The sequence below is a fragment of the Xyrauchen texanus genome, chromosome 21 (genome assembly GCF_025860055.1).
Source record: "Xyrauchen texanus isolate HMW12.3.18 chromosome 21, RBS_HiC_50CHRs, whole genome shotgun sequence".
NCBI lineage: Eukaryota > Metazoa > Chordata > Actinopteri > Cypriniformes > Catostomidae > Xyrauchen > Xyrauchen texanus.
The window spans coordinates 29948924-29968176 of record NC_068296.1 but is presented as its reverse complement, the minus strand read 5'-3'; the positions used below and the strand labels follow the sequence as shown (position 1 = coordinate 29968176).

At 42.7% G+C, this 19253-nt stretch overlaps 1 protein-coding gene across 2 annotated transcripts in view; it reads right to left on the bottom strand.

Annotated features, from left to right (window-relative positions):
* LOC127661700 (fibrillin-1-like) overlaps nucleotides 1–19253 on the bottom strand; it is a 147734-nt gene that overhangs the window by 2861 nt on the left and 125620 nt on the right. For both annotated transcript variants that reach the window (XM_052152532.1, XM_052152533.1), the window contains 11 exons: nucleotides 18438–18560; nucleotides 18188–18319; nucleotides 17976–18101; nucleotides 14129–14335; nucleotides 13880–14005; nucleotides 13133–13255; nucleotides 12715–12831; nucleotides 6174–6302; nucleotides 5203–5322; nucleotides 4487–4718; nucleotides 4092–4272 (listed from right to left, as the gene is read on the bottom strand). In XM_052152532.1, the coding sequence (XP_052008492.1) occupies nucleotides 4092–4272; nucleotides 4487–4718; nucleotides 5203–5322; nucleotides 6174–6302; nucleotides 12715–12831; nucleotides 13133–13255; nucleotides 13880–14005; nucleotides 14129–14335; nucleotides 17976–18101; nucleotides 18188–18319; nucleotides 18438–18560 (1616 nt within the window). The remainder of the gene's footprint in view (nucleotides 1–4091; nucleotides 4273–4486; nucleotides 4719–5202; nucleotides 5323–6173; nucleotides 6303–12714; nucleotides 12832–13132; nucleotides 13256–13879; nucleotides 14006–14128; nucleotides 14336–17975; nucleotides 18102–18187; nucleotides 18320–18437; nucleotides 18561–19253) is intronic.

Sequence of the window (19253 nt, the reverse complement as noted above, 5' to 3'; positions counted from 1 at the left end):
AGGTTTCCAGGCAGGCCAGTACCGACTGTGCGTGCTCGTTCGTAAGGCGTGCCATCATGGTGACAGAGTTCAACTCCATACTGAGAAAAGAAATGCTCTGCACAGGGGAAAGCCTACTCTTTTGCCACTTGAATTGAAGCCCCAGTCGGTCGAGGTGCTGAAGCACAAGGTCCCTGTGCGCACATAATAGATCTCGCGAGTAAGCTCGGATCAGCCAGTCATCGAGATAACTGAGGATGCAAATGCCCTTCTCTCCCTCAGCGGGATCAGGGCAGCCTCTGCGACTTTGGTAAAGACGGACCGAAAGGGAGGACCTTGTACTGGTATGCTCATCCCTCGAAGGCAAACCGAAGAAAGGGTCTGTGTCAAGGAAGGATCGATACGTGAAAGTACGCGTCCTTCAGGTCGATGGCCAAGAACTAATCCTGATGTCGTACTGACGCCAGGATGCGCTTCTGGGTCAACATCTTGAACGGAAGCCTGTGTAAGGCCTTGTTCAGCACACACAGATCCAGAATTGGGTGCAACCCCGCAATGGTGGCTGGGGCAGGCGAGTGGCCCCAAGAACTGCCACACTTACCTGTTTGCCTGCTTTATTTCGACGGAGAACAAGGGAACGTGAGATACTGGTGTCTCGCTTGTTGACCGGAAATATTTCAGAGCCTGGGCGTTGCGAATACAAGGGCCGAAAGGGTGGAGAATGACCCAGGGAATGAGGAAACTGCTCTTTTATTGTTAAATTGGGTGCCGGTGACCTCGTGCTGACCCAGGGGTGGAAGTGGAGCCTGTACGCTCAACTGGGCCAGGCCAGTCAGTTGCCTCATCCCTTGGTATCCTGTCTCAGGGCCGCTTTGAAGCCCGTCCGGGGTTCTTGGCGGCCCCAGCTGACGGGCAGGTTGTGGCCGCCGCCGCCACAGGAGAACGGGTCTGGCGAGAGGCAGACGGGTGCGGGACTTCGGAGGCCTGTAGGCAGCCGAGTCGTGTCATGGCAGAATGTGTTTGATGGGCTCCATCTGCTTCTTCACCGTCGAGAACATTGTCAGACTTTGTCGCCAAAGAGCCCCCCTTGGGAGATGGGCACATCATGAAAGCAAACATTCTCGGCACCATGCATCTCCGCAAGGTTGAGCCGCAGGTGCCGCTATTGGACCAACAAGGTAGATATCATCCAGTCCAGGGCGTGCGCCATGACTTTCGTCTCCCGTTGAGTAAGGTCGGTTGCAGTGCGCAGTTCCTTCATAAGCCCTGGGTCGGTCCTACCCTCCTGCAGATCTTTAAGCACCTTGGCCTGGTGGACCTGCAGGATAGCCATGGCGTGCAGGGCGGAGGCAGGGTATAAGCCTTCACCACTAATGATGAAGAAAACGTACACGCCTTTGAAGGGAGCCTTGGTCGGTTCCTCCAGGTGGCTGAGCCCAGCGGGCATAGATGCACCGCCACAGCTCGCTCTAATTGGGGCAGCACGACATATCCCTTAGCCGCTCAGCCATCGAGGGTAGTAAGGGTGGACGAGCCCGTGAAGCGTGTATGGACAGAGAAAGATGCCTTCCATGACTTTGTGAGCTCCTCGTGCACTTCCGGGAAGAAGGGAACTGAGACAGAGCATGGCCGTGAGTCACGCTCCAAACCCAGAAACCAATCATCCAGCCGCGAATGCTCAGGGCAGGGTGGAGGGTTCCACTCAAGCCCGATGTTTGCAGCCGCCCGGGCAAGCACTGCCAACTGTGCATCCGCCTCATCCTGAGCTCTACTGCCTGAGAGTGGGAGCTCAGAAGATTCGCCTGATTCCAAAAGCAGAAGCTCACCCTCCGATGCTGCGACATCTTTAAAAAGAAGGCAGTCTTTTTTGCAAGCTCTTTTAGAGAAAATATACTCCTTTAGAATATACTCTTTTACACCTGTGGAATCACAACACTCGACTGTGCTAGGGTGACTGCTGATATGCGCCGTAATTCCAGTAGACTGCAAAGTGATGGGATGAACACACACATGCGCTCTGCTCCGAAGAACAAATCTGAATGAGTGGTGCACGCCATCTCCTTTTATACCCGTATGTCCAGGGCGGAGAGCGGCATGCAAATTCCACTCGCCAATTTTCATTGCCCTTTTCTGAATAAAGAAAAGGTGATTGGGGCTCTCAAGAGTGAAACCCTAGTGTCACTACATTGACATAACATCGAAAGAGTGATAGACATGGAACAGCTGTAAGTTACCGAAACCATTGTATAAATGCACTATTCACAATCAGCCATGTTTAATTTACAATGTGAATGAAAGGGTCAGATTACAGGGTAAAAGCTACAAATATTCATATGGTCATATGATCTCAATGTGGCAGCACATATACTGTATATAGTAAAGCATCTGTTTCTCTTAGACATGACTGATATGATTGGAGTTTTCAGCATCATTTTATATATATATATATATATATATATATATATATATATATATATATATATATATATATAGTTTTAAATGCTATTCTACCTTTACTGTTCCTTGTTAAATCATGATGCATTGTTAATGAGTACATTATTGTAAAGTGTTAGACTATCATGTTATATGCCTGTAATGACACTTGATCCGAAACTTGCTCAAAATAATATTAAGTTAAAAGTTTTATGTCAAATTCACAACACAGCATACTGTAGCACTTACTGATATGAATTAAAGGAATAGTTCACCCTAAAATTACACCCTCAAGCCATCCCAGATGTGTATGACTTTCTTTCTTCTGCTAAACACTATTTAGAAGAATATTTCAGCTCTATAGGTCCATACAATGCAAGTGAATGGTGACCAGATATTTGAAGCTCCAAAATGCACATAAATGTAGCATAAAAGTAATCCATATGACTCCAGTGGTTAAATACATGTCTTCACAAGCAATATGATAGGTGTTGGTGAGAAACAGATCAATATTTAAGTCCTTTTTTACTATAAATTCTCCTCCCTGCCAGTAAGTGGTGATATGCACGAAGAATGCGAATCGCCAAAAACAAAAGAAGAATGTGAAAGTGAAAGTCAAGATCAATAGTAAAAAGGACGTAAAATATTGACCTGTTTCTCTTGCATTGTATTGTATTGACCTACAAAGCTGAAATGTTCTTCTATTATTCTTTGTTTGGATTTTGCAGAAGAAAGAAAGTCACACACATCTGGGATGGCATGAGGGCAAGTAAAAATTAGAGAATTTTTATTTTGGGTGAACTATCCCTTTACATGTATAATGTGCCAGTATTGTAGTGCACATTTAGTTTCAGTTTAGTTCTCTTTTTTTTTCTTTTTTACTTTTATTTTAGTAAACTAAAATATTTTTTCACTGCTAGTTTTCATCTTAGTAATCAATTTCATTCACAATATTAACATATATAAACATATGCATCTTTTTTTTTTATTATTTTTTTTAATTGGAATTACTTTTTTGCCCCTTTTTTCACCAATATGGCATGCCCAATTTCCCCTAATTACTAGGTCCTCATGGTGGCATGGTTACTCACCTCAATCTAGGTGGTGGAGGGCAAGTCTCAGTTGCCTCTGCTTCTGAGACAGTCAGTTGGGCATCTTATCACGTTGCTCATTGTGCATGACACCGCAGAGAATCATAGCATGTGGAGATTCATGCTATTCTCCGCGATCCACGCACCATTTACTACACGCCCCATTGAAAGCGAGAACCACTAATCACGACCACGAGGAGGTTACCCCTTGTGACTCTACCCTCCCTAGCAACTGGGCCAATTTGGTTGCTGAGCTACCCAGGCCCCAACATATGCATCTTTGAAGTGCAGTTGACTAATTATTTATTTTACTTGGAGGAATTGTTTACTTTGATTATTAGGCCTAATATTAATATTTTTTTAATACTTTTTATTTTGGAGATGTCATCTGGAAAACCGTGGTAAAATCACTGTAATACACAGACTCACAAGGCTTATTGATTTATTTTGGCAATTTTATGGGTTGGATGGTCAATATATTGATACACACAACAATACAACCCATTAAAACAGACTGTACATTCCATTCACGTCAAATTAAATATTGTTTCTACCTTGACCAAGGTCTGTGAATAAAGTTGTGTTTACCTGAGAATGCTGCAGGTGTTCCTCTGTTCCGTTCATACTCCTTCTTTTCCTTCCCTTCTTTGGGTATCCATTTATCTTGCACTCATAACATGCTTCAGGAGAGAGCGCGTTCTCAACTGCATCAGTGTCTGGAGTCAGAGGAGAACTACCACCGCCCAAACCAACACCAGATACACAGTGCCTGCAACACGCACAATACAAACTAATTTAACTAATTTTAACTTAACTTGCTCTGCAGGATTCTCTTCAAACTGCTACTCTCCCATGACAGTAGTTGGTCTAAATTAGAAAGCTGATTGTAGTTTACACCAATTCCTGCTATAGTGGCCCTGGTGTCAACACTCAGCGCGCAACCAGTACTTGTGTTGCTTTATACATTTTGGTGTGTGTCTCACCCCTGTCCTGCTCTGAGGTATCCCGGTGGGCAGCCACACAGGTAACCTCCGTCAGTGTTGGAGCAGCCATATGAGCAGGGGTTCTGTGAAGAACTGCACTCATTCACGTCCTGACAGCCACCCATGGGCTCCTCGAAGCTGAAGCCCGTCGGACACAGACAGCGGTAACTGCCCAGAGTGTTGTGACATGACACGCCACCACAGATCTGACTGTTCTGACACTCATTCTCATCTAGACACACACACACACACACACACACACACAGTCAAAAGTCAGACTGGTTCCCCATAGTGCTGGGTCACTGACCCAATTTAGAGGCCAGAAATGCAGCCAAGGTTTCACAATCTCTCTGCAGGACGACCTTGCGTCTGACCTCATGAGGACAAGCAGGAATTCATCTTAAAGGTCACAATATTTTACCAGCACGGGAAGGGCTGAGCTTCCACAAACAGGAAGTTAAGACTGTTAAGACTGTCTTCTGTAGAACACAAAAGAAGATGTTAGGCAGTGGTCTCAGTCACCATTCACTTTCATTGCATCATTTTTCCATACAATGAAAGTGAATTGTGACTGAGACTAACATTCTACCTCATAACATCTTCTTTTGTGTTCTACAGAAGAAAGACAGTCATATGGGTTTGGAACAACATAAAGGCAAATAAATAATGACAGAATTTTCATTTTTGTGAGAACTATCCCTGTAAATGTGTCTTACCTATGCACTGGTTCCACTGGTAATGCTGCAGGTATCCCTGAGGGCAGCTGCATCTGTACCCGCCCACTAGATTCTGACAGCCATGTTGACAGCGATGGTTCCCAACACACTCGTCCATATCTGACACACACACACACACACACACACACACACACACACACACACACACACACACACACCGTTGGTGCAGCTATCCTTATGAGGACTCTACATAGATATAATTATTTTTATACTGTACAACTAGCGATATGAATTATGGGGACAAAATGAAATGCCATCATAACCACATTTATAGCATAACACCCTTGTATTTACCAGTTTGTAACCTAAAAAAATTTCCTCATAAACCACCCAAACCAGCACGCGCACACACGCACGCACACGCACACACACACACACACACACACACACACACACACACACACACACACACACACACACACACACACATGTTGTGTTTCCATGTTTTATGGGGACTTTCCATAGACATAATGGTTTTTATACTGTACAAACTTTATATTCTATCCCCTAAACCTAACCCTACCCCTAAACCTAACCCTCACAGAAAACTTTCTGCATTTTTACATTTTCAAAAAACATAATTTAGTATGATTTATAAGCTGTTTTCCTCATGGGGACCGACAAAATGTCCCCACAAGGTCAAAAATTTCGGGTTTTACTATCCTTATGGGGACATTTGGTCCCCATAAAGTGATAAATACATGCTCACACACACACACACACACACACACACACACACACACACACACACACACACACACACACACACACACACACCAGTTGAAATAAATTTGTGCACCCAGACTCCTGGAAGTTGTGTCGTCAGTCAATCAAATTGTAACAGACAGCCAGCTCTTGTCTTGTGTGTGTGTATAGGCATCAGGCCAGTAAATTAACTGTGGGCGGTCCTAGACTTTATCTTTTTTGTGTATATGTATGCGTGTATTGACCTTCGCAATGTTGTCCGTTGGGGTCAAGGCTGAATCCCCGCTGGCATTCACAGTTGAAGCTTCCAGCACTGTTCTGACACACTCCGTTTGGTCCACACAGACCCGGTTCAGTCGTGCACTCATTGTTATCTGTCATAGAGAGAGTAAATCATCATGTTTGATTATTTATTGTCAGTGACAGGAAATACTGTTAAAGTAAGACAAGTTTTATTTTTTTTATTTTTTGTGGGTTTTGTGTTTGAGTTTAATTGAGTTAATGTTGAAACACCCACCACATCTAAACACCGACTTCTGTATCCATGGGTAAAGAGCTGTTAAATAGGCAAGGCAAGTTTTTTTATACAGCACATTTAACACACAATGATTCATACCATTTCAACTGATAGCAGAGTCCCCATGACAAAACATATGTCAGAGGCTTTGTTCTGAATATACTACTAGTGTACAGCTTACCAATAACTATACAACAGTTAGTTATGGTCCTCGAATCTGATTGGATGAGAGACGATCCAAGAGTGCTGATGTCTCACAACAGCTTACACCGTTTGCCTCACTCTGCTTGTGTTCATGGTGTTCTAAACCAAAGTGTAATAGCAGTGCATATGTGTACAAGAGCAGCCAAATGTGGAGATTTTTATTCATACCTGTGACATTAAAGATTTTGCCAGCAGGTGGCGACAAAAGAAAATGTTTATGTGTTATGAGTCATTTGAGTTAACGTTTGTAGATTGAGTCAGCGCTGTCAGTCAGCTGGCGGTTTCTTTGAAGTAATCGGAATTATCTCTCACTCCATGATCACTCAAATAACTATTACACTACAGCTGGGAAATAGAGTTAAACTAACAGCTTCAGCAACAAGGCTTATCACAGCTGAGAGAAACAACAGACAAAGTAATCAAACATACTCAAGGTGCTTACCTACTGGAGTTTCTGCATTGGGTGGGGATGTACTGTAATCATTCAACATGGCGGAGGAGAAAACGAACTAGTGTAGAGATTAATTTTGACTCCCTAGTATCCTTATGTTTAGGTGTAGGGATGGCTTAAGGGGTAAGGGCCAATCAGGTAGCGGGAAGTCAGGATCTGGCTGGCAGTCAGATTTCGGCACAACACTAACTACCAAAGTACTCAGGATGGACCCCACTCATACGGCTATATTTACAGAGAAAATAGAATGTATTTGATAAAAAAATTCTATAATGTTCAGTAAGCTGACTAACACTACACTACAGCTGAGGAATAGAGTTAAACAGCTATAGATTTACTGTTCATATCTGCTTGGGAGTCGCGACAGACACAGGTAATCACAAAGATTCTTGTTTCTCCAATTACTAGTAACAGCCAAAGCCATAGTTACTAGTTCTAAAGTTACATTTTTTAATTTGTAACGGAGGCTTGTGCTCATCTTTTGAACTAGCAATGGCAGATCCTGATCTGTGGCGTAAGAAAGTACTTCTATGGTTACAGTGGTACGTTTGTAAATTTCAAAACAATTAGTAATTTTCTACAAATGTACATATGCCGATGCTCAGCATCAACATTCTGAAGTGCCATGGAGCTCATCTTGCATAGTTTTCCATTTAATTCAGCCCAAATAATTTTTAATAGACAAAGTTTATTTACTCAAGCCATCACTGGATGATCTATTGAGGATGTCATGGTTACTGTTGTAATGTCTGTTCCCTGATGGAGGGAACGAGGCATTGTGTCGATTGTAGTGACACAAAGGGACTTCCTCGTTAGCCTCGCGTACCTCTGAACTTTGAGAAAATGCCAATGTGAAATTGGCAGACAGAATTTGCATGTCCTGCCCCTGGACATACGGGTATAAAGGGAAGGTCTGTTTAGTCAGGTTTTTGCACCGAGAATAAGGTACGGCACGTTACAGTGGTAGGAATAGTGTCATGGCACGTCACGTTCCCTCAATCAGGGAATGGAGGTTGCAACAGTAACCATGACATTCCCCTTCTGTCACTCACTCGGCGTTGTGTCGATTGTAGTGACACAAGGTGTCCCATTTAAAAACGCCATGCAATAAACCATGTTCCGTGAACTGCCGAGACAGGTGCAAGCAGGCTGTTGCGTCCTAGAAGCAGCTGTGTGGGCCGCACGTAACCCTCCCCAACAGCCCCAATAAAAGGTGTCATATGCCGCTCTTAGGTTCCCAGTACACGCACGGAAACAGGCGACATGACTAGCATGGTAGCAAGCCCGGCAGCCATAGCCTTTTCTCTCTCTATGTTTCTCGTATAGAGTTTAAAGCGATAAATCTTAATGCTATAGATGCGTCTGGGAAGGCATCCTTTTCCATTCCTATTCTTTCAGGGGAAAAATCTCTGCGGAGACCACAACCTTCCCAGACTGGGGGGGAGGTAACTTGTGGTCAATACACACGTGGGTTGTCAAACCACATGTGGACATTGTGTGGTGGTAGATCCTGACTGACAAGGGAGGAGTTACTACAGACACGGTGACTGGGGGGAAGCCGGAACTGCTCAAGGGAGACGCGGGTCCTGCCGGCAGGGGGACCATACCACAGAAAATACATTACTGGGAGTTGCCTGAAGTGGGAACTGTGCCTGTAGAGCCCAAGCCCAACACGGAGCACTTGACTGAACTCGCAGGCCACAGGGCTAGCGAGGAAGAGCATCCAGGAAGTGAGAGTTTTGTGGCTAACCTGGGAGAGATGGCGCACTGGATGAACTTGGTGAAGGGCGCTGTGTGCAAGCGATCGGTTGTGCCGCATTACCGAGTTCTACCGGCTCGGACCTGACAAAACACGGGACGAGACCGTCTCAACCCTGAGGTTGTAGAATCTAGAAAAGGTGTTGGTTGTTGTCCAGCCCACTGCTCTGCAGATGTCTTCTAGGGAGGTGCCACCCACGAGGATGCCACACTCCTTGTAGTGTGTGCTCAAACCCGCAAGTGGGCGGGTACGGCATGGATGTGATAGGCTAGGGAGATAGCATCAACAACTGACCGAACTGCGCATCTCTGCGGGTCTTCGGATCTGGAAGAACACCAATTTGCGAACAGGCGCCACTTGAAGGTGTAAAGTTGCCTGGTAGAAGGAGCTCTGGCTTGGTTGATCGTGTCTACAACTGCAGGTGGTAGACCGCTTAAGTCTTTCGCATCCCGTCCAGGGGCCAGACGTGGAGATTTCAGAGGTCTGGGCGTGGGTGCCAGAGGGTGCCCCGTCCCTGAGAAAGAAGGTCTTTCCTCAGCGGAATTTGCCAGGGAGGGGCTGTCGCGAGGAGTGTGAGATCCGAGAACCAGGTCCAGGTGGGCCAATAAGGTGCCAATAAGGTGACCTGTTCCTCGTCCTCCCTTACCTTGCACAGCACCAGTGCAAGAAGGCTCACTGGTGGAAATGCGTACTTGCGCGGCCCCTGGGGCCAGCTGTGTGCCAACGGCGATGTCATCATCTCGACCTGGCTCTAGGGAGGAGGCAAACTGGCTGTGAGGTGACCCGCAGTCGTCACGAGTGCGGACGGAAGCAAACGAGCGTGCCGGGGGGCGGGTGGTTTGTGGGGCTGTGCCCGGCAAAACCCAGCATGCTGCCATCCCCAAATCGCCTTCATCGACAGCCAGGTCATCCTCAATCCCATGGGAAGAAGGAGTGATGCGAAGGGCAGCATGGAGTGGGGTTCATCTTTAAGAACAAAAGCTGTGACCGCAACGTTGCCATGGTAATTTTCTCGCAGTAAGAACATGAACCATCTATAAATGCCACCTCAGTGTGATCACGACCCAGGCACAAGGCAGCATCTGTAACCATCAGATCTGGAGAGATATCTGCCACATCCAGGAAATACACAGTGGCGGAAGGGCATCTTTACAAAGACGCGTACTGAAAAGGACGTTCAAAGCTCACTAGTGTATGTTTCTCTTTTAGAATAAACTCTTAGAAAATAAACTTTTCAGAGAACTCACTCTCTTTTATGAGAGAAGCGCTGTCAAAGCACACAGGGGCAGAGGCTGCACAGCGTGCGGAGAGGAGAAAGCCTTCAGATCCAACAGAAGCTCTCTTGCAGAGGTGGGTGAAGCAGTCATGAACACAGCTCGCTGATCACACAACTGCACGGCTCCGAAGAAATAATCTGACTAAACAGATGAACGCCTGCTTCCCTTTATACCTGTATGTCTGGGGGCGGGACATTCAAATTCTGTCTGCCAATTTCACATTGGCCTTTTCTCAAGTTCAGAGGTATGCAAGGCTACCAAGGAAGACCCCTTGTGTCACTACAATCGACACAACGTCGAGTGAGTGACAGAAGGGGAACATGTATCTTTCATAGAGCTTACAAAATGTATTTTCAGTTTTAAGTAAGTTGTTTTGTGGTTTGTCAGCTTGAATGAAAGACCTACAACTTCATACAGAGAAATTCCATAATAAACATCACCATTTCTAATCGTTTCACTAACCTCATCATGCAAACATCTTCAATATTATGCTGTTTATTCTTGAAGAAGTAACAAATCATAAGGAATATATGTAATCCCGGTTCTCTGATAAGAGGAGTGAGGTATCTCACAATGGGAAAAATGCCTCATGCATGACAACCATGGAAGACAAGTCACAGCAGTGACCAGGAAGCCCCGCCTTCCTGATATAATCTGCTGTCACCTGCCTTTAGGTCATTCTCAGCATATCTCTTTCCTGGGGGAAGTGTGGCGAGATACCTCACTCCTGTTATCAGAGAACCAGGATTACATATATAACCATACGTTGAAGCCTTTACGTTGAAACAATGAAGCCTTTCATCCTCTGACGAAGAAAACAGTGAAGGGTGAAAAGTCCACTGATTGACCATTAAATGGTGAATTGCTCACCTTCTGTACAAATGCGGGGTTTGTCTTAAGAATTACTCTCGAAAACCCCAGAGCGAAACGCATACAAGATTCATGAACTGAAAAAGCTTGAAGTTCACTTACACAATTTTCAGAAGAGCTAACAATTAAGCAGTCTTTAGGGAAAGATGCTTGATGCTAATACTCTCTATGGGTTCAAATGGGGGCTGAGAGAGTGCGCTCAGGACCAGGGACAGATCTCGCAGCGGAATCAGCGGTTTTGAGACCGGATGTAATCTCCATGCACCCTTTATAAACTTACACACCAGTGGGTGTTGACCCATTGTTCTGGAGTCCACTCCATCATGGTACACCGATATCGCTTGCAGATATACCTTAACAGTAGAGAACCCATCTCTCCCCCTTTCTGAGGTGATGTGAAGCTTACGCAAACTGGCTGAGATGGGCGTGCGATGACCTTGTGAGGAAGAGGCATGTCTCAAATGCTTTTCCTTCTTCTTCTGGAGATCACTGATCGTGACTGACTCCCCATATAACGCTCTAGATTTCACTGGGGCATCAAGAAAGTTCAATTTCTCTTTGTCAGAGACATCCGACAGTCCTAGCCATAATGCCCTCTCTCCCACCACCGAGAGGCCCATGCTGCGGCCACAGCTCTGAACTGCCCCTAGGGAAGATTTCTTCCCACACTGCTGGATTTTGGGTCCCCACATCAATCTGTATTCTCATTTTTTCCAGGAGTTTGGCTTAGTATGCCATCACAAGGGATGTGGCATTCAGAGCCCTCACTGAAAGAGCCGAGGACTTGTAGATCTTCTAAAAAATGGACGCAGTAAAGCGATCCATTTTCCCTGGCAGAGAAGCACTCGCGAAGGAGAGCCGTCCGACATGTCGGATGGAGGTGCTTTGCCACTGACAATTCAACTGGAGGAGGTTCCGACATGCCCATTTCCTGCATAATATGCATGTCAAGGCATGAGAAACCCTATACGGGCACCCTGTGTGAAAAGGATTAATCCCAAAACCTTTTCATCTCTGCCAAGCACACCGGAACGGCAGGAATTAACTGTTTAATAAAAACAAGATGAGATGCCATCAACCTCCTCATTGTCCTTGAGAAGGCGATTACTTATATCATCATCGTCATCCTCTTCTTCTGATCTCTCCTCGATGGAGAGAGAGGAGGGAGGTTCTGCAAGGCCTCCTCCATAATGCCCCCCAACTACTGAACCTTTTGAGGGTTTGTTTTACACCAGGAGGGGGGAAAAATACGGGTCTCCGTTTCCCACAGCCAAGACTCACACTCGCCATTCATGAAACATTTACGGGAACCTAGCGCTGTGCAGGCAACACTCAGGATTAGCCAAAGCTACCTGTGCATGTTTTACCCCAGGCAAGCGATGCATAGAGGTGCTAGTCCTTGACCAAAATAATTGCCCCGCAAGCACACATGCGAGAAGGTTTCACTTTTGCTTCCCTTTATGCTGGAGTGTCCATGTTCCAGTGATTATCTTCCCGACACACCGCAACGTGTTAGTGTGAGGCAGAATTCACTCTTTCTCTCTATTATTTATCGTAACTAAATACAATAAATAACACCTTGACGTTACCAACTATGACAGTTGGTAACGTGCAAAGAGACATTACCAACCTTACCTTGCTGTTAAATCTCTTACAATTACAGTTTTGAAATGCAAGTGTGTGAGTGAGTGTGCGTGTGTGTACTCACCGATACAGGCGGTGTGGTGTTGTGTGAATCCAGGAGGGCATTTGCAGGTGAATCCTCCGATTGTGTTTACACACAGGAACTGACAGTTGTGCTGTTTAGTGGAGCATTCATCCAGATCTGAGACAGCGACACAGTATCAAATTGAACAACACTGTAATCTGAACTACATTACACATACACTCACACACTCTGCTCTGTCCCGCCAGTGAACCTGACTTCTGAAACTTGAGCATAACATTACACTGGTGTAAATAATGAGCCATAGGTTTGGAGTTTAATGTCATTAATACAATGTGTGCATTTAACCAGGCTTGCATTTGTGTATGTTAATATCTTATTTGAGATCTCTAATCTGGGGTAAAAGGAAGTTTAGACTAGACTCACTAACTGCTGTGTTTATGTGTTTTGTGTGTTTTACCCCTGCAGCTCTTGGCATCATCCTGCAGTATGTATCCTCGCGGGCACGAGCACAGGTACCCCCCTTCTGTATTCTTACAGATGAAGTTACAGGGTTTGGGAGCCTGAACACACTCATCCACATCTACAGACCACACAAGTGTTCAAGGAATATTCTGAATACCAGCTAAACTCTACAGCATATATGACATGCAGTCGATTACCACCTAAAATAATGCAGATTTGGGGGGGCTGTCTAATGTAGTCCCTCAGTAAAAAATAATATATATATATAATTTTTTTTTTTTACAGTAATGCACTTATAAATGTAAGTCAATGGGGCAAGTGTACCACAGGGTTTCAAAGCAGAAATTAGAATTGTGGTTTTGTTAAAGAACTTCTTTTAGTGTTGTTATTTGAGCTCTAAAGTCTAAATTGTTCTTTTGAGGTGGGACTACTTTTCTAGGTGGATGAACTTGTTGATGTGTTACTGATGAAGTTTGCTCCATGTAAAAAGTGCTTTACTAATAGTTACGTGGCGGCACGTCCCTATCTGGTATTCTTGTGCAGATATCGAGTGAAAATAAAAATATTTCAAATGGCTTTTTGCTGTGCTGTACACTTGCCCCATAGACATCCATTGTATGTGCATTACTACACACAAGTTTTAAAAAAATTTTTTATAGAGTTTTAATTATTGTGTGTGATATTGTGCATAACCTATACTGAACAGAATATTTCTTTAAACTCTACTATGTTTGTGACTCACCAATGCATACAGTCCTTGAGATGTCAGTCGTGTATCCTGGTTTGCAGATGCAGCTGAATGAGCCCAACGTGTTCAAACACTGACCATTCTTGCATAGATTTCCCATCACCTTACATTCATCAATATCTTCACATATACACAAACACATTCATTAACAGATTCCTTCATTGATATCTACACAACACACAATTGTTAAAATGTACACAAACACACACTCATGAGTTTGCACATATTATGGGGTGTGTGTACCCTGGCCATCAGTGCTGTATCCCGGTCCGAGTGGGCACATCTTCTTATATTGAGTGGTCCCGGGCAGCGGGCACAGCTCACAGTTGGACCCCCAGCCACGGCCCCTGTTGCAACAGCATTCTGACTTTCTGACGCTCACACGACTGCTTGAACTCATCTGACACATCGTTTGAAGAACCTCCAGGAAACAGAAGCCCTGACGATTATCTGGCAAACACACACAGGTAGTTATGACTTTGTAAGTCAAAAACATTGACATTCTGGTCGATCTGTTCAGAATAGAGATCACTTGGCAATCTAAAAAAACAGATGCATACACACACGTAGGAAAAACAATCACAAATGAGATCTTTTTAATAGCTAAACTGTTTCTCCTAGACAGCAATGAGACTAAATGGATAGCAAACAAAGACCTTTGCGTCTCATTTTTTCCCCCCTGACAATAGTCTCACAAGTCTCCTTTAGAGTTTCAGAAGAGATCTCAACTGTCTCAAACTCAGATTTGCATTAAATCAAGTTTAACATTTCTCACATTCTTTCAAGGACAATTGATCTGAGCAATGCTATCCACATTCATTTTATAGCTCTACACTCTTACTGTATGTCAACAATTGACTCATTTGTGTCTATTTTTATTTCTTCAAAGGAATTTTAGGACAAACAAATGAGGAAAATACTTCAATGAAACATAACCGATTTCTCCATTAAGCAGAGGTGGGTAGAGTAGCCAAAAACTGTACTCAAGTAAAAGTACAATTACTTCAAAAAATAATTACTCAAGTAGAAGTAAAAGTACTAACATAAATAATTACTTGAGTTAGAGTATCCAATTAAAAGAGTACTCAAGTAGTAACTTGTTACTTTCACAAATGACATAATAGATGTTTACTCTCCTATATTCCATTACATAATACACATTGAACATGGACTGCAGAATTAATAATAATAATAATTGTGTAGTACATGTTCAATGTGTATTATGTAATGGAATATAGGGGAGTAAACATCTATTATGTAATTTGTGAAATCACAATCACCATTGTGTTGTTCCAAACCCGCATGACTTTCTTTCTTCCATGCAACACAATAAGGAGATATTAGACAGAATGTTTTCCTGAGTCACTATTTACTTCCAGTGAATGTTTATATATATATATATATATATATATATATATATATATATATATATATATATATATATATATATATATACATATTTCCTTTTTTTTCTTTTTTTTAAGTGAATGGTAACTGAGACTGTCAGTCCCTAACATTCTGTCAAACATATTTTGTGTTCCACATAATACAAAGCGTCACACTGGTTTGGAACAACATGAGGGTAGAGAAATGATGACAGAATATTAAATTATGACTGAGCTATCACTTTAAAGAGATAGTTTACCCAAAAATGAAAATTCTCTCATCATTTACTCACCCTCATGCCATCCCAGATGTGTATGACTTCCTTTCTTCTGTAGAACACAAATTCAGATTTTTAAAAGAATATTTTAGCTCTGTAGGCCAACATTTTTATGCTCCGAAAAGCACAAAAAGGCTGTATAAAAGTAATCCATAAGACTCCAGTGGTTAAATCCATATCTTCAGAAGTGATCTGGGTCTGGGTGAGAAACAGATCAATATTTGTAATGTTTTGCTAGACAGCAGGGTGAGATATGCAGAGAAGAATGTAAATCACCAAAAACACAAGACGACGAATGTGAAAGTGATCTGTTCCTCTGTTCATCATCCACACCTATCACATCGCTTCTGAAGATACTGATTTAACCACTAGTCTTATGGATTACTTTTATTACTTTTTATTAAAACTTATGTTTGTTAAGCTTTAAAATGTTGCCACCCATTCACTTGCATTGTATAGACCTACAGAGCTGATAAATTCTTCTAAAAATCTTTTTATGAAATTTTTTTTGGAATCATTTCTAGTAATTATTAAAGTGAAAACGTGAAAATGTCCCACAAGGACATAATATATAATGCTGATCATGCTTTATTAATGCCTTCTTTTGCTATTTCATAGCTTTTAAAGTCCTGTGTGAATTCTTATTTCAGTGTAGTTACAGTTTTCATACAGATAAATACAGTTGTAAGTATTTAAATCATTAGTTCATACAGCAGTACCGCGGCTTTCTAAATGCATAGAACGCAGCCTACGCAGAGCCCAAACTCCAGTCACGGATCACACGCTGTGTCTGAAACCACCCCTATCCACTATATAGTGCACTATTTCAAGTGTCTGCTATTTTGTTGGAGTGTCTGAATTCTGAATGAGCCACTCGTTCCTTACTTTTGTTCACTCATTCTTACCCACAATGCACTCTAATTTCAAGTGTACATTTGATGTAAACTCGATGATGGTTCATTTCCCACAATCCACCACAGGGAAGACGTACAAGCTGGAGTTTACTGCTTCCTTCACTCCTGCAATGTTTTTTTATTTCATGCTGAATGTAGTAAATTACTTTTTGACATTCCTTAAGACATATAACATATAGAGACAAAACATACAGATACATTTAAAATGTACTCTTTATTTGATCAAATGTATTTACTCTTTATATATTAAAAATGGCAAGCAGAATGAAGATTTATTGTATTAATATATTATTTAAAAAGAATAACATATAAGGCCCAAGTATTTAAAAATGTAATATGTGACGTTTCTGCACCAGCCCCAGAGCTCCGACACGCTCATCCGAATTCACTCATTTCGTTCACTTACTGCTGAGATATAGTGCACTAACTGCCGTTCACTATATAGGAAATAGTGAATGATTGAACTATTGCGGACACAGCCACTCTCGTCGCGACGATTGCCTCGCGCCCGCGCACCTCGCTGTGCACGCGCAGATATGCTGTCTGTTCGCCCTCCAGTTGTCGATCGCATGAATGGCAGAGATTTACACTTAACTTGGATGTTTAAATGGATTTATACAGTTTATCCACCTGAAGTAGCTGCGATAGTTTCCAGAACCCCCGTGAGGGCGCGGAGTAAATGCATAAATACTGCTTATGACATGCCGGACAAAGCATACTGATATATTACTGCACTGATTTAAAAATGTACACTTAAAACTGATGTCATAAGAGCCCAGTTACAGAATCCCCCTGAAAATGACCATCTCATTACACAGAAAACCCTGCGTTACAATTAGAGCCAAAACTTACCTCAGTGTGCTGCATGAATTTGGAACTGTGGTTTTAATCTCAAAATATCAGCTTGTCTTGGTGTTAAATGAAGGCATTGCATGACGAAACTATTATTTTTTCACTGTGTGGAGCGAAGAAATCGTTTCACCTTGAAGAGTTTGATGCACTGATGACTTGAGTGACAGTCTGTGACACCGGCTCAGCACACGCAGCTGTGAACTTCCGCTCTCGTAAAAGTCTCATTCAATAATCTTTCAATAAATTACACATTAATTCAAATTAAACCCAGTAATGTAACAACAAAAACGCCACCAATTGTAAAGAAGTAAAAGTAAAAAAATGTCATTAGAAATTTACTTGAGTGAGAGTAAAAAGTACCTACTTTTAAACCAACTCAAAGTAAATTTTTTCCCAAAAAAATTGCTCAAGTATATGTAACAGAGTAAATGTAATGTGTTACTACCCACCTCTGCCATTAAGTATCCTGAGTTATGAAAGAGAAACCTTGGAGCCAAAAAAGTTTCCTGTGGGTTCATTGGAGAGAATGTGTTGGATGTTTGTGAGGTGAGAGATTACAGCTAGAGTACCTACTGCATGGAAAATCTGACGAGACCCTGTAAATCCTTTTCTGTTTGAAAAGAATACATTAATTTGTGATAACACACACCAAAACTCTTACCAATACACTCTGTTCTGCTGGGGCTGGAGCTGAACCCTTGATCACAGATACAGCGATAACTGCCAACAGTGTTCTCACAGCGGCCGTTCTCACAGATGCCTGGTTTCACCGTGCATTCATTCAGATCTGTGCGCAAACACACACCCATGTTATGATTCAGTTACTGGGTCTGGATCTGAAGTATCTTTATTAAACATCAGAACGTTTCTGACCCACGCAGCTCTCTCCGCTGGGCTGTCTCGTGTATCCCGGTGAGCAGATGCACATGTAAGTGCCAATCAGATTCTTACAGGTCATTCCTCTGGACTCACAGTCATCCAAACCCTCCTCACACTCATTTTGATCTGAGCAACACAAGCATTTTGTGCATATGCTGTCACTCTTTAATTAAAACATGATGGTGTTTATGACTGTGATGTAAACAGTGACGGATGTCTTGCTCTCTTTATCGTGTGTTTATACCTTTACACATCCTGCGGTCTTCTCTCAGCACATATCCTGCTGGACATTTGCATTCATACGATCCCACTGTGTTGATGCAACGGAACGCACAGAGCAGAGGATTCTGGGAGCACTCATTCACATCTGCATACACATCGTTACATGTTTAATAAAACTCAAATGCACTTAGTTCAAACCAATAAAATCAGTTTCACACTAGAGCTTTTGGTGCGCTCCAGATTCTATTTGATGTCAGAGTTCAGAGTTTGGTTAACCTTTTAAGCTTGGAATGGCCTGCCTACAAAACATTTTTTTCCTTCAAAATATTAATAACTACAGTTATTAAAACAGCACACAGCACATAATGTGCTATCTGGCTAAAAACACGTTAGCTTTCCTTGATCAGATGACTTCATCTGAAATGATGTAGTATGTGGTCCAGTGTCATTGATTGCTGAACTAATCGTATTAGGATTCAGATCACTGCAACCAGAGGTGGAAGTCATCCAAATATGAGCAGAGAGAATCGTTCACTCTAATTACATATGGCCACCAGGAGATGGCACCAAGTACATGACAGAGACTCATTGATGGGTCAAATTACATAGAATGTAGTAAATTCTTTGGAGAGAGAGGATAAATTGTCATTATTGTATTTGCATGTGTAATCAGTTCTGCACTATTATTGTTTATTTGTTTGTTGGGAGGCTTTTGGTCAATTTGATAAATTATCTTCATCATGCTATAACTTTTGATTGCTTTGTCGTATCAGCACAACAAAATTTAACTCAGATACAGCGGAAATGATTGGGAACAAAACAAAAGCTTTTTTGTTTA